This window comes from Durio zibethinus, chromosome 6 (genome assembly GCF_047325235.1).
Source record: "Durio zibethinus cultivar Kanyao isolate XHJ-2024 chromosome 6, ASM4732523v1, whole genome shotgun sequence".
NCBI classification, from domain to species: domain Eukaryota; kingdom Viridiplantae; phylum Streptophyta; class Magnoliopsida; order Malvales; family Malvaceae; genus Durio; species Durio zibethinus.
Genome location: NC_143167.1, coordinates 29,948,076 through 29,962,855, shown reverse-complemented (window position 1 = coordinate 29,962,855; position 14,780 = coordinate 29,948,076). Strand labels below are relative to the sequence as shown.

The window sequence follows — 14,780 nt, the reverse complement described above, 5'->3', positions numbered from 1 at the left end:
TCATAATCAATTATTACATTTGTATAATTAATGATTACATTATTAAATAATCAACTAATAAATTATAACTTAAATAAACAATTAAATTTATACACAATAAGACTTGAATTTATAACCTTAAAATTTTAAGACCTCCTCTTTGCTACTAAGTCAAAACATCATTGGCATTAAGTATGTAAGATTAATTATTTGATTTATTAATAAAATATTAAGCTTTTAATTTTAATGATTTGAGAGCGATGATAACTCTTTATCCTCTTTATTTATTTATTTATTTATTTTGGCAATGTTTCTAATACTCTCCAACGGTTAGGGACATGTGAAATTTCTCATTGAGCGAGCTGGGCCACCAGCTGCCTCAAGTCTTTGACAGCTTTCGTCCCTTGCCAGGATCATGAGCGATGATGAAGAACTTGAATTGATGCTGGCTGACAAATTAAAGAAAAAGAAATGATCGGAAACTAATTAGCTGTATTACAAAATTTTTGTAGTGTTTCCTTTTGCTTATATTATTTTCTGATATGTCAGATTATTTAAATCTTAATTTTGAAATTAAAATTTTAATATCTTCTTTTTTTTTTTTTGTTCATATTTTGATTTGGTCAAGGTAAACGATTCCAAGATTGAATTACAAGACAAATCAAAATTTGAGCATCAGATCGACATGTCCCCCATGACTGACTCCCACTCCTGTAATTTTCCACTTCTTTGACAAGCCCACAGATTTCCATATTGCCACTCCTTTAAGTGTGGAGGAGGAGGTATTTTATTTTTTACTCTTCAGTTTTGACTCTTTAGATGTGCTAATTACAAAGTGAAGCCTCTAAATAATTTCCATATCCCCCCCATGGAATATGTGAAGCAATGAGGTGGACAATAATTGACAAAATTATAACAAAAAAAAATGTATATATCCTTTATGTGTTACTTGCATAAACTTTTAATAATGGTATTAAAATTTATTATATATTTTTTAATTTGCTTTGTTTAATTTATACCTAAAATTTTATAATATTAATTTACTTTTTAAACATAGTGTGTATCCAAAACATTGTTGTTTTACTCCGGAAAATGTGTGAAATAATATTGAATAATTAACTATCATATAGTTAGCTATAGAATTGCCTGGTGTAAAATATTTTCTGAAAAAAAAAAAAAAAGAGAAAGAAAGTAAGACTATAGAATATATAGCATGAAAATTCCGTGCAATTAAACCATGAAAGTCAAAGAAGAAGGGTTGACTTTGCCCGCATGACTTGTAAATTCTAATTCATGCAATCCTGTTTATATTTTTTTAAAGATAATCCATGCGATTCTTGCGAGCGGTTGTTCCAATAGAAGTAGGCGTAGTGTCTTCTTTTCAATGACTGTGCTCAAAAGCTAGCTCAAATAATTAAGATGCAGAAAAGTAACAGCCTCTTTCTCCAATTATTTTGCCTTTTCATCTCCTGCAGGATTTTGTTGATACATGTGGCTGTTGCTCAAAACACGACCATTCCAGTTGCAGTTAATGTGGGAGTGGTTCTTGACTTTGATACACAGCTTGGGAAGATTGGGTTGAGTTGCATTAACACGGCCCTCTCTGACTTTTATGCAACTCATGGTTCCTATAGGACCAGGCTAGTCTTGAATCTCAGGGACTCTAAGATGGACGTCGTTGGCGCCGCTTCTGCTGGTATATATTTGTTCTCTCTTCCACCTCCCCAATGTAGTCTAACATATAGAAGAAGGAAAATTTAAAGTAATCACAGAAAGTGTTAACCACATGATTTCATTTCCAATAAGCAATAAAATACTATTACCAAATGATTTTTACAAACTAAAAACAATATGAATAACAAGAAATCAAGAATTACAATAGAAATATGTGGCTACTTGGATCCATCTCTTACATATTTCTTTATTAACATGATAAAAATAATTTTTTTTAATCTAACCTATCTTAATCTGACATCATGTTTGATTAGCCTAAAAAATCTGCTAACGAGTTTTTTCCTCAAAATTGTACAGTTTCTTTTTTTTTTTTCTTTTCAAATCATATATATATATATATATATGCCCCAAACCAAATGCATACTGATAAAAAAAACTTAATTAAGAAAGTTGGATTAATGTACGTTTTTGTTTAGTTTAAATATATAAAAGGGTAGAGAAATAAATGTTGTGAAAAATATATTCCAAAACTATTAAAGTTTTATTTTATTATTTAAGGAAAAAAAAAGAAAAATAAGAAAGAGAGTTGTGATGACAAAAATGTTAGTACGATATGACATATGTATATATATGCTTATAATTTCTTACGATTATTAATTTTTATGATCTTCTTAAAGTTACTAATAAAATGTAATTGAAGTTATTGGCTTCATATTATTAAACATATCACAGAACAATGTATATTAGTATAGATGATCGAGATCATTAATGAATATTGAAGTCAGAATTTTGCTTGCTTGACAAACAGCTCTTGACTTGATAAAAAATGTAGAAGTGCAAGCAATTATTGGGCCACAAACTTCAATGGAGGCCAATTTTGTTATCAATCTCGGAAACAAATCTCAGGTTCCCATCATATCATTTACTGCAACAAGCCCTTCTCTTACCTCCCTTCGGAGTCCTTACTTTTTCCGAGCTACACAAAATGACTCGTCGCAAGTAAAAGCCATTAGTGCAATTGTTCAAGCCTTCGAATGGAGAGAAGCTGTGCTAATCTATATAGACAATGAATTTGGAGAGGGTATTATACCTTACTTGACAGACGCCTTACAAGAGATCGATGTTCGTGTCCCGTACCGCAGTGTCATCCCTTCATCAGCCAGTGATGATCAAATTAGCCAAGAGCTTTACAAGTTGATGACAATGCCAACAAGAGTGTTTATTGTGCACATGCCACCATCTCTTGGCACTCGGCTTTTTGCCAAAGCCAAACAGATTGGAATGATGAGAGAAGGCTATGCTTGGGTCGTGACTGGTGGAATGACTAATCTTTGGAGTTTAACAGACCCCTCCACCATCGATTCCATGCAAGGGGTTCTGGGTGTAAGGACTTACGTTCCCAGAACAAATGAGCTAGAAAATTTCAGAGTTCGATGGAAAAGGAAATTCCAGCAAGACAATCCTAACATTATTAATGCTGAATTGAACATTTTTGGACTGTGGGCTTACGATGCCACTTTTGCACTGGCCATGGCAATTGAGAATGTTAGCATGGCAAACTTCAGCTTCAAGAGAACTAATGTTTCCAGCAGTGGAACAGACCTTGAAACTTTTGGGGTCTCACAAATTGGTCCACAACTTATCCAAGCATTATCGAGCACTAAATTCAGGGGTCTCACAGGAGACATTGATTTTGTTAATGTACAGCTACAATCATCACTTTTTCAGATAGTTAACGTAAATGGAAATGGGGAAAGAAAGGTAGGGTTTTGGACACCAAAAAGTGGACTAGTAAGAGAATTGAATTTGACAAACAGAAGCACTGACTCTACGTATAAGCCAAATCTTGGTCCCATTATATGGCCAGGGGATACCACCTCTCCTCCGAAAGGCTGGGAGATTCCAACAAATGGCAAGAAGTTGAGGATTGGGGTTCCAGTGAAGCTTGGGTTCAGAGAATTTATCAACGTAACATGGGATCCTAATTCTCACAGAGCTACTTCAATCACCGGATATTCCATAGATGTTTTCTATGCTGTAATGGCTGCAATGCCTTATGCTGTTACTTACGACTTCTTTCCCTTTGCAACGCCTGATGGCAAGAGCGCTGGGACATATGATGACTTAATCTTTCAAGTGTACATTGGGGTAAAACATCTCCTTATCTTTTTATACCTTGAATTTTGTTAATATGATTTTTTTTTTCTTATTTTCGGTTGGCAAATATGAACAGGCTTACGATGCTGTGGTAGGAGATACAACAATCATTGCAAACAGGTCACGGTACGTGGACTTCACATTGCCATACACTGAATCGGGTGTATCAATGATTGTACCAATCAGAGAAAACGGGAGGAAGAATGTGTGGGTTTTCTTGAAACCTTTGACATGGGAACTCTGGGTGACAAGTGCTTGCTTCTTTGTTTTCATCGGATTTGTTGTCTGGGTTCTAGAACACAGAATAAATGAAGATTTCCGGGGACCCCCTTCGTATCAAGCCGGCACCAGCTTCTGGTTCGCCTTCTCTACCGTGGTGTTTGCACATCGTATTGATTCTTTCACCTTCTCTATTTAAAAAGTTGTACTATTGACTTCACATGTTTAGTTCAAGATTGTTTACTTTCTCTGCTTCTTGAATCGTACTTGCAGGGGAGAGAGTGGTCAGTAACTTGGCTCGGTTCGTGGTAATCATATGGTGTTTCGTAGTCCTCATTCTCACCCAAAGCTACACGGCTAGTTTAACTTCACTTTTAACCGTTGAACAACTCCAGCCCACCGTAACTAACATATTTGAGCTCTCAAAGAAAGGGGAGAAAGTTGGTTTCAAGCAAGGCTCTTTCGTTGAGGGAATCTTGAAGGGGTTAAATTTTGCTGAATCCCAGATTGTTAAATATCAGTCTCTGGAAGAACTTAATGATCTTTTTACCAAGGGAAGTGCCAATGGTGGTATCGCGGCTGCTTTGGACGAAATTCCTTATCTGAAGCTCTTTCTGGCGAAATATTGCGACAAATATACCACAGTCGAACCAACGTTTAAAACTGATGGCTTCGGTTTCGTGAGAATTTCCTCTCTCATTTTCAAATCTTTTCTCTACCTGCCGTATGCAATGTTTCTTTTTTGTTGATACTGTTCGCAATTTACAGGTGTTCCCTAGAGGTTCCCCTCTTGTGGCAGATGTTTCGAGGGCAATCCTTAATGTTACTGAGAGTGAGAAAATGAAGCAAATTGAAGATGCATGGTTCAAGAAGGAAAGTTGCCCTGATCCCAACACTTTGGTTTCTTCCAACAGTCTTGGTGTTGAGAGTTTTAGGGGCTTGTTCCTCATTGCTGGGGTCGCTTCACTATCAGCTCTTATCATATTTGCAGCAATGTTCTTGCATGAGCAAAGGCATGTCTTGTTGCGCTTCAATTCTGAAACTCCTATATGGAGAAGAATTCAAATAATTTCACGAATCTTCGATCAGAGAGACCTTAACTCCCATACTTTTAGAACAAGTGAACTCGGTGACAAAAGCGGAAATGATAATGTTCATACTATAGGCGTTGCAGGAGACTTCCCAAATACTAAATGCCCTCCAAGTCCATCAAGCTACTCAAACCAGACACAGCCAGACTTTGTGTTATTCGTAGATCAAGGAAGAGCAGCTGAAAATGGTGATCTAACTACAACAACTGTAGCATCTCTTGACATAATCCCATTTCCCGAAAGACGTTCTATTGAGCTTGATAACAAAAATGAACCCAGAGAACAATGGGTGTAGATATTCAAACTTCTTTTGCTTTTGATAAATGTATTTTATTATCCAACAAGGAGAAAAAAATTCTGCTACTGAAAAAAACTATACAACCAATGGAAGCTAATGTGCCCTCTCAATTGCTACAAAACAACCTAGTTGCAGGTGTACCAGGAAAATTAAAAACAGACCATCTAATTTTTACATAAAAAATAATATATTGTTATGTTTTTAATCATTACAATTACACAATAAACTGACTGAACAGCAAACTGGAAGTCTAGGTTATTGAAATGTTGGTTGAAATATAAAGGAGATAAGATTTGGCAACTTACCCTGTTGATGGTTCAAAATCTGATTCAGCAATATTTGAAGTTTGAGCTCCCAAGTCAGCTAATGATCAGGTTTTGTTTGGGAATATTGTTCAGATTACCATACATTTGTCATGGATGAAGGGATTATAACTTAAAATTCTCTTTTCCAACAACCATTTTGAATGGAAGGCAAAAACTAAAACAGATAACAAAGGATATATATTGTTAATTTTAACTATTGGATATATTAAAATGTTATAATGCATGATATAGCCTGGCTTCTCGGTATTAATTTTAACTTTATGTGCCATTATTTAAATTTCTTTCCCCAGTGGGAGGAAAAAACAGGTTATTACATTAGAACATTCCATTAGCTTCATTCAAGAAATAATTATGCAGCTTCCAAAAGACCAAGAGAAGAATACTTCATGATTTCATTGACACCCAATTACATGAATTTTAAATTTTGCACTATCATGATGATATTTATCTTCACTTGCCTTAATGTCCTAACTGCCAGCTCATTCCAGAAACTTAATCTGACCTCGCAGAAAAAGTTATTGGAGGCAGCATAAAACAAATGAAATATAACTATAAAATCTAATGAGATGCTAATGGCTGAGAAGAAGATGATACATTGACAAAACTTTCCTGACATGCTGCCATTTTTCCATTCACATGCATTAATTTACAAGAGGTATCATGGCAAATATTGTTCAAGACACTCTTTTAGTTTTTGGAAAGTTACGGGTTTTGAAACAAATGAGTCCATACCATTTGCAAAACACTGATCAGCACTCTCTGACAATGCATTTGCAGTCATCTGCATTTGTACAAACAAATTTTGTTAGTGTATGCATACAGAGTAACATATAGCCATTACAATAATGAACTTAATGTTGTGATTGCAGCTTATAAAGAATAATCAGAATCTATATGATTTTTGTGATAAAATGTGCAGCATTTGTAAGGAAACTGAAATAGGAAGAGAGAGAATAAAGTATATAAATTCAATTTGAGGGCAGTAAAGTGATGGGCTCACCGCAATTATGGGAATCCGCTTTGTTGGAGGTTTATAATCTGGTTGCAATGAATCAGAAGAAGGCAAACGTTGCTCTATCCCAGCCTTTGTTGCTGCATCCCATTTACCAGTTTCTTCAAAGGAACGAATCAATCTTGTTGCTTGAAGGCCATCCATGACTGGCATGCAGACATCCTGCAAGAGAAATGTTGTAAATGGTTACCAATAAACTCAAGTCAGTAAAGCAGCTTTTAGAATTCAAATGCATACAAGATATTTCATCTTCTCGAAATATGGAGCTAGCTTTTCTTTATGTTTTCATCATCACAGAAACAAATCATAAGGTTTATTGAAGACAGTAAAATTTGAGCAAATTTTAACCCACTAAGAAGAAAGTCATATCTGCGGGAGGGGAGGAAAGAGAGGAAGGAATTGAAAGATCCTGAAAGAATTACCATCAGGACGAGATCATAACTACAGCATTGAACGGCACGGACAGCTTCAAAGCCATTGTTCACAACATCTATTGTGTGGCCTAACTGCTTCATCATTGACTGTGTCACCATTACATTAATCTTATTATCTTCCACAAGTAGGATCCTAGGCTTTGAGATAGAATTTGATAATTCTCGACTGCTGTTTAATGTGGACTGGGAACCAATATCAGATTTCTCCTGCCTCTTAGATGGGAGCTGGGGCTCACTTATCTTCATTTTCACATCCACCTCTCTGCTTGTCTGTGAGAGACTTGACACATCTCTGGTAGAAACTTTGTTCTGAGCGTTTGCTTCATTTTGATGATGCTTGTCTCTGCAAATTGCACTTTCGTCATCAGGGTCTGGGCTGTGACTAAATGAACTTTCGGGCTCAGATGATATCTCTACGGCTTCAGCCACAGAACAAGCATCCTCGACTAAATCCATCTCCTTGGTTCGACCATTATTCATGGGAAATGAATAACAATTATCTGAGAACCCATTAAGTTTCTGCGAATTTGCATAGCCAATATTTTGTGGTATTAATTTTTGGGTTCTGCTAGATCCATTAGAAGAAAATAAAGAGCCCAAAGTGTGTGGCTGGAATTGGAAAAAGCCAGCACTTGCATCATCATTTGTAGCACCACGATCAGCCATATCTGAGAGATCATCTTGGTCATCACAATGATCACATGATAAAGAAACCTTGTAAGGTAGGATAAACGTAAATGTAGAACCACAATGCACTCGGCTAGACACGGTAAGACGGCCGCCCATTAGCTCAACCTATAGCAAATGGATGGAATGTTAGGACTTAGGTTTAGTACCAGCAAGAGTATCATTCAAATCTCTGCAATTATTGGCAACTTATATTTCTCAAGTACAAGAAAAACATACATAAAAGTCATAGAATCACAATCTTCCCAACTTTTTAATGATCTAGAATTTACCATTGTTGAGGGTAATGTGCTGTAAGCAAATTTCCCCTTTCCATACAAAATCTTAGCTTATAAATGTTTCAGATATTTTGGCATGTTCGGAGCAACAATGTATTAAAAAGGAACTAGAATAAGTTGAAAGCACTGAAACAAACTATTTATATTCACAATTATATGATTTTCGGTCCATTAACCACAGAACTAGGATGGATAGTTAAATTAATATTGAGATTTATATCACAATTATCTGACCTGCCAGACTTATTCTTTAAGCAGAAGTAAGAGGAGAGAAGGCAATTAAGCTACAAGCCACTTTAGATTAATCCTTCTTTGGCAGTATCAAATGCAGAAAGAAAATTCAAAACCAAATAAAACGTTATTATTGATGGAAGGGAGACTTCACCAGTTGTTTACAAATTGCAAGGCCCAGTCCTGTCCCACCATACTTTCGGGCATGATCAGCACTGACTTGCATGTACTTTTTAAAAAGAGTGGGTAAAGCATTTTCTGTCACAGTAAGGCAGGAAAATGTATCAAGTACTCCGCATCCTGAATCAACTTATATGTCTAATAAAATCTCAGATTTCTTGTGATAATGTAATGATTAAAAACAAGAATACGTATGTACCTGGTATTCCAATTCCAGTGTCATATACATCACAGTGTATCCACACTGTTGTTTCAGGTAACTCTGCTTGCTCCTCAATTCCATCTATTGTTCCATTCATGGCTGGAGTAACAGGTTCACTAAGTGAATGGTTTTGACAAGAACCTTCATGTTTCTTACCATGAAATCCTTTCTGATCACTGCTCGTTTGAGGTGTTGATGTACATGTCTCTTCTTTCGCTACATTAGTAGTAGATTGATTAGCAGTTGATCCATCAGATCCATGCTGAGATCCTTCTTTTGCGAAAGGGGGCTCCGGTACTACATAAAGTTTTACTCCTACCTTCCCTTCATGTGTAAACTTGATCGCATTGCTGAAGAAAGAAAAAGGTTTTAACCAACATACGAGAAATGAAAGTGATAAATAGTAAAAAATTCAAAAAGCTTTTCTCAGCAGAATTGTTAGAACCAGTAATTTCCAAAAGACTAAAACTACTTTCACACTTGCAGTAACGCATGTTATTTAATTCTCTGAACGATTCCTGACTAATGCTGCTAGTGCAACCTGTCTATTCCAAAAAATATTTTGATGATAATCTACAGAAATGAAACAGAAGTCGCGACTTTTCATAATTCAATACCTGATCAAGTTGGTGAGAATTTGTCGAATTCTCAGCACATCTCCAATAACCTGAAATCAATATATAAAGTTCCAACGAGTAGGAGAGGATGAAGAAAGGAACTTTAATGTGTAAATATAATACTGGATGGAAATGCGTCACAAAAGTCTCACCTCAATAGGAACATCATCTGCCACATTTCCTTCCAACGTAAGAATCTTTTGCAATGATGCTGCAGCTGTCTGAAGAACATGCTTTACCACCTCTCTTGGTCGGAATTTTGTAGTTTCCAACTTCATAACACCTAAAGAAACAGAGAAAAGAATATAAATTTAGAACTTCCAACAAATGAGAATGATAACCTGTCTATGATTGAGCAGAATATGAAAAATGATGTGATAGTGAATCAGAAACAGAATTTTCTAAACATGCTTTACAAGATCATTTTAAGACCAGATCTCTCACACATGTAGCTATATATACTACACTAAGTTCAACTTCTGATTCTTGTGTAATATTAGTATTATTATCATTCTCAAGAGTTGTGATGACAAAAACAATCAGCTCTAAGAAATTAATATACACAGTTGAAAATTGAAAACTAACATGAGGATAAGCTTTTCATGCAATTTGGGAGTAAAATCCAAACCTGATTCAACCTTTGAAAGATCAAGGATATCATTTATAAGTTGCAGGACCAAATCTCCTGAAGATAGCATGACATCTAACAATTGTCTTTGCTCTTGGTCAAGTTTTGTTGTGGCCAGGATCTCAGCCATGCTAACAACCCCAGATAGAGGGGATCTTATCTCGTGAGACATGGTTGCCAGCATCTGTTTTGCACGCATTGTCTCCTCTAGAGAAAGTGTAAAAGGGCAAGGCAGAGTTACTTCAGTGCTTTAAAAGGCAGCTAAAGAGAAATTCACAAATATTCAGTCGTCACAGAGTAAATGAAACCTGTTATGTGTATCGTTTTATTCAGTTCAGTTTCCTTTGCCTTTTGTACCGCAATCTCCTCCCGAAGCTTTGCCATCTTTTCCCTTTTCCTTACCTATTGTGCAATCAGAAACATAAATACCCATTCTTATCCATCTCAATTAATAGCTAGACAGCCAATATGAACAAAATGAATATACCTGATCTGTTATATCCATGCCCATATAATTTATACCAATAGTCTCCCCAGACTTGCTAAAAACAGGTTCCACGTATATCAAAAATGTCTTTGACCCAAATAGTTCTGTCTCAAATGTGATTTCCCTCTTAGCAGGTAAGCCTTTTTCCATCACTTCTTTTTTAAAATCCTGAGACTCCTTAACACCAGATCCAGTAAAAATTTCCACATCTGTTTTTCCTAAAATGTCCTGAAATAAGAACCCATTAAGTTTCTTATGTTACTTACTATAAATACAGGACTGCAGAAAGTGAGGGAGGAAGGCACAAAGGAAACAAAATTTTAATGAGGACAAAATAGGTGCTCGCAACCAACACTTCAACAAAAGATTATAAAACCTTGAATAAGAACTTCTGGTACAATAAATTACCTCCTCTTGTAAACTTGGAAAATGGTTATAAATAAAGCGATAACGTAGCTCTTTATCCTGAAAGTTGATCAAAGAAGTAGTTTCATTAGTTAAAAGATTATACAATATCTCATCGTACTCCAGCTAATTGTGGAATTTGTACTCGTTTGATATCTAGTTATAGGCAAAAGAAAAGCTAAAAATTGAGGATTTGAGTACTAGCTCAAGTCAGCATATGTGGATTCTTGGCTTAAATGATGCATCTGATGATTTCTCATTCAGCTCACAAGATAACATATTGAACAACTTTTAAATTGACATTACTCAACAACTTATGCAACGAATTAAGAATGTTAACGGAACACCGTTCAAAGTATAGGCTTAGATCACTAAAAGTTTATTTGTGAGGCACTAAATCTTCGTTACCTGATGACCAAAAACAACGGGTGCATTTTGAAGTACAAAATGTAAGAAATTATCTGCTCTTTTAAGAATCTGCGACAACTCTTCGACTGGTGAGGACTGTTTTTCCAGATTTTTTATGCTTTCCTGCAACTTTTCCTTAAGTAGCTGCTCTCTCTGCATGCTTGCTTCCAACATTTTCTCCAAATGCATGGCTAGCTGTTTCCAGTATACGACAGTGTCATATTCAGCATCAATTTCAACTCTTTTACTTGGAACCACAACATCATTTTTCCTACAAGGAACTTCTTGCCATATATCATAAACATCATCCAGTATGGAAACTGGGCGTTTATCACGTCCATATCTTTCCTCCTCAAAACGATGTTCCTCCAATATCTCCAATTTCTTAAGCCAAGATTCTTGCCTTTGCCTGCTTAGATTGTCAAGTTCTTCTCTAAGAAGACGAACAGCATTTGCTTGCTTATATTCCCAGTGTTTTGCAAGGTATGCTAACTGAGACGAGCCTTTGTCAGTATAACTAGTTAGCTCTAAAAGATGCTGGAAATCAAGTATACTTGGCTCCTCTACAATTGTAACCTCCTCCAACATATCTTGGTCACCTCTTGGCTTTTCTACATTAAACTGCTTTCCTGCTTCATGTTCAATATCTTCAGGCCACATTGAAGACAGGACTTCAATTTCCATGTCCTCAATTTGATCGGTCTCCATCTCACAAACCATGGAAGTTACTTAATTGCTACCTGTTTGAATTGTTCAGAACATAAATTACCATCAAAAGATCACCAAACTGCCCTGCAATACTCCCTTGTATACTTCTAGTATATCCAGTTATGTGTATAACGCATATTTTAATCAGAACAGAACCTGCAGGAGAATTTTAATTTAAGAATGTTATATTATATATCCATATTATGTTATAAGAAAGAAAAATAAAGCACCGAACTTTAGCCTTGAAAAGAAACGAATTGATTCTTTGATTTGTCCAGGCTTATTACTTCATTTCAAATCAAATGTTATTTGACAGAGAATTACATTATAAAGATGCGCAGTTCTTGGAACAGAGAAAGTTGTTAATAATAGCAAACCATGGGAAACAAAGAGAAAAAAATAAGATAGAAATGTTCACTAATGGGGAAAATCATCAATTGAAAAAGAAATGAACTGTGGAAATCTCTTTATTCTACGGAAGTCAAAAAATTCCAAAAGTTGATTGAGTTTTATATATTAAGAGATGAAAAGAAAAGTTTTTTTTTTTAGAATGTGATATCATTCAATTGAGGCTAACATCAATGAAAGTTCATATTTTTTAAGCCAATTGAATGATAGCCTCAATTAAAAAATATGAACTTTCATTGATGTTAGCCTCAATTGAATGATATTACATTCTAAAAAAAAATGTAAAAGGGATTCAAGAGAATGAAGATGGGATAAAAATGAGATCCATTGAACAGAACAAGCGAAAAACAGGACCAATAATAAAAAGGTGAAATCCAACCAATAACCACGATTTAACAACACATTAAACGTATTTGGTTTGAATGAAATTTAATCAGTCAATCAATTAAGATTAAGCAAACACAAACAAACACATTAGTAAGCTAACCTTTGAGATTGAACCACAACCAATCCTGCAAAGAACAGAATCTTCAGAAGAAGAAGAAGAAGAAGAAGCAAAAGGTTGGCAACAACAGCCAAAACTCAAAACACTCTTCACTGTAGATCTGAGGAATGTCTTTCTCTTCAACTATTGAGTCAATAGCCCTCAAATGCTAGTGAGAAACTCTTTTTTAATAAAAAAAAAAAAAGCCTGAAGCAGCTAAGTATTGAAAGGATAGAGAAAAACGAGAAGAGTTATTTTAAGAGAGAGGAAGGAGAGCATGTGATTGAAAAGAAAAACAAAAATGTGGGATAGAAGGGGAAGCTCAAGATGCCATGTGCGATCGGAGGTCAAAAACATTAGACAATTCTCTCATTCTTGGCATTTTTTCCTTCTTAATTACTTAGTATTTTATTTCTATGCCTTTGCCTCTCTTTGCTTTTTTTTTTTAGGTTATGTTCAAAGTTTCTTCTGCAAAAAAAAAAAAAAACCACTCAACATTGAACTGATTATCGTTGTTTGAGTGTTATTTGCGACTTCTCTTCTTCTTCTCTCCCTCGGGGAGAAAAAAAAAATCACTAAAATCAGAAAAATAAGTAACTTTGAGAGACAGACAGGGAGAGTTATTTTAAAACGAAGGAGGCCCGCCCTTTACTAGTCCTAGGTGACGTGTTGGGACGGCGTGTGGCTATGACGCGCAAAGGTGGTGACGATGATTATTCAATCTAGTAACTAATAGTAGTACATTTCTTTTTTGCTGTCTCGCAGCAGCACTGGGTATTTATTGGTTAGCCACCCATGCCATACTAAACTAAACTTTAGGAAAGCAAATGGAAATGGGATGGTGTGGAGAATCTTAGTATTTATAACCTTTTAGATTTAAACCTAGATTAGTTTTATTGCTTTGGGTTAGATCACCTTTATGGTTGGCTTTGTTATGATCTATGGTTTAAACAAATGTTTTCCTTTCTTTATGGTGTAATTAATTATTTGATCAACTAAAGTATAGCATGACTTTAACGGTTAAGCTTTGTTTATTAGGAAAGACGAAAAGGGATGAAGGTTAAAATTTTGATAATTTAATGATTAAGTTACAAAATTAAAAAAAAAAATTATAAACTTTTTTTATTAAATTAACAAATTTTTTATTCTCATTTTTTCCATCCTTTATATCAAACAAAACTCTAGTAAGACGGGCCATTCTCAACATTTCTTTTGTCTATTAGGTTCATGGTGCAGACTATGCAATAACTCATAAAAATTCATGAATAATTGATAGGTTCGACCATTGATGCAATAAAGCTACCCGAAAAAAAAAAGGGGGGGGGGGGTTTAATTCAGACAGTAAACTGCTATGATGTTTATTGGTTCATGATTTTCTGTGTAGGAGAAAGATGCATTGGTATCATGAGTTTGAACTGAATATTTAAGGTAAGTTTGATTGGTGAAAAATGAAATAAACCAATTATGCAATAAATAATTATAATCATGTTTAAGATTCCCTCATGAGTGGGTATGTGACTATAAGTAAAATAATAATGGTAGGATATTAGTTTTAGTGGCCATTTGTGTCGAAAGAAAAGGAAAAAAAACAAAAAACAAAAACAAAGGCAAAGAATTCAACATAATTTATGTGAAGTTGTGAACAGAACTGTTGATGGACAAGAAGTGGTATAACTTGGCCTGAATGCTCATAGTTTATGCAACTAAACAACTAAGCCCTTCCAACTTAATTTCATTTTTTTTTCTTCTCTTCGGAGACATTGTCTGGTAGTATACAGCAGCAGCTCCACGTGTGACAGCCTGCTGACCCACCCATAGGATGCAGCAGCAGCTCCCCATGGCAGGAGGTCAACAGTTAATGTAGGAG

At 35.3% G+C, this 14,780-nt stretch overlaps 2 protein-coding genes across 2 annotated transcripts; one reads left to right on the top strand and one right to left on the bottom strand.

The window, feature by feature from the left end:
- Positions 1 to 1,225: 1,225 nt before the first annotated feature.
- LOC111285547 (glutamate receptor 2.7-like) lies at positions 1,226 to 5,568 on the top strand. The gene is made up of 5 exons (XM_022875041.2): positions 1,226 to 1,675; positions 2,462 to 3,801; positions 3,887 to 4,199; positions 4,303 to 4,709; positions 4,798 to 5,568. The coding sequence occupies exons 1-5, from the start codon at positions 1,399 to 1,401 to the stop codon at positions 5,413 to 5,415; spliced, it is 2,955 nt and encodes a 984-aa protein (XP_022730776.2). The 5' UTR covers positions 1,226 to 1,398; the 3' UTR covers positions 5,416 to 5,568.
- A 494-nt stretch (positions 5,569 to 6,062) lies between these two features.
- Positions 6,063 to 13,812, bottom strand: LOC111285857 (histidine kinase 5-like). The gene is made up of 13 exons (XM_089762688.1): positions 12,917 to 13,812; positions 11,314 to 12,177; positions 10,909 to 10,965; positions 10,501 to 10,728; positions 10,322 to 10,415; positions 10,014 to 10,220; positions 9,538 to 9,668; positions 9,386 to 9,435; positions 8,766 to 9,118; positions 8,541 to 8,644; positions 7,179 to 7,985; positions 6,745 to 6,918; positions 6,063 to 6,525 (listed from the first exon to the last, which is right to left on the bottom strand). Exons 2-13 carry the CDS (start codon positions 12,031 to 12,033, stop codon positions 6,403 to 6,405), a joined length of 3,048 nt encoding a protein of 1,015 aa, XP_089618814.1. The 5' UTR covers positions 12,034 to 12,177; positions 12,917 to 13,812; the 3' UTR covers positions 6,063 to 6,402.
- Between the last annotated feature and the right edge of the window lie 968 nt (positions 13,813 to 14,780).

What these genes read in the sequence shown, in the direction of transcription:
- LOC111285547 (XM_022875041.2), top strand. Translation starts at nt 1,399, where the DNA reads ATGCAGAAAAGTAACAGCCTCTTTCTCCAATTATTTTGCCTTTTCATC. An exon ending in TACCGTGGTGTTTGCACATC is followed by an intron (nt 4,200 to 4,302) that starts GTATTGATTCTT and finishes TCGTACTTGCAG; the next exon opens with GGGAGAGAGTGGTCAGTAAC. An exon ending in AAACTGATGGCTTCGGTTTC is followed by an intron (nt 4,710 to 4,797) that starts GTGAGAATTTCC and finishes CGCAATTTACAG; the next exon opens with GTGTTCCCTAGAGGTTCCCC.
- LOC111285857 (XM_089762688.1), bottom strand. Translation starts at nt 12,033, where the DNA reads ATGGTTTGTGAGATGGAGACCGATCAAATTGAGGACATGGAAATTGAA. An exon ending in CAGATGATGTTCCTATTGAG is followed by an intron (nt 9,436 to 9,537) that starts GTGAGACTTTTG and finishes TATTGATTTCAG; the next exon opens with GTTATTGGAGATGTGCTGAG. An exon ending in TTGCAATTTGTAAACAACTG is followed by an intron (nt 7,986 to 8,540) that starts GTGAAGTCTCCC and finishes CATTTGCTATAG; the next exon opens with GTTGAGCTAATGGGCGGCCG.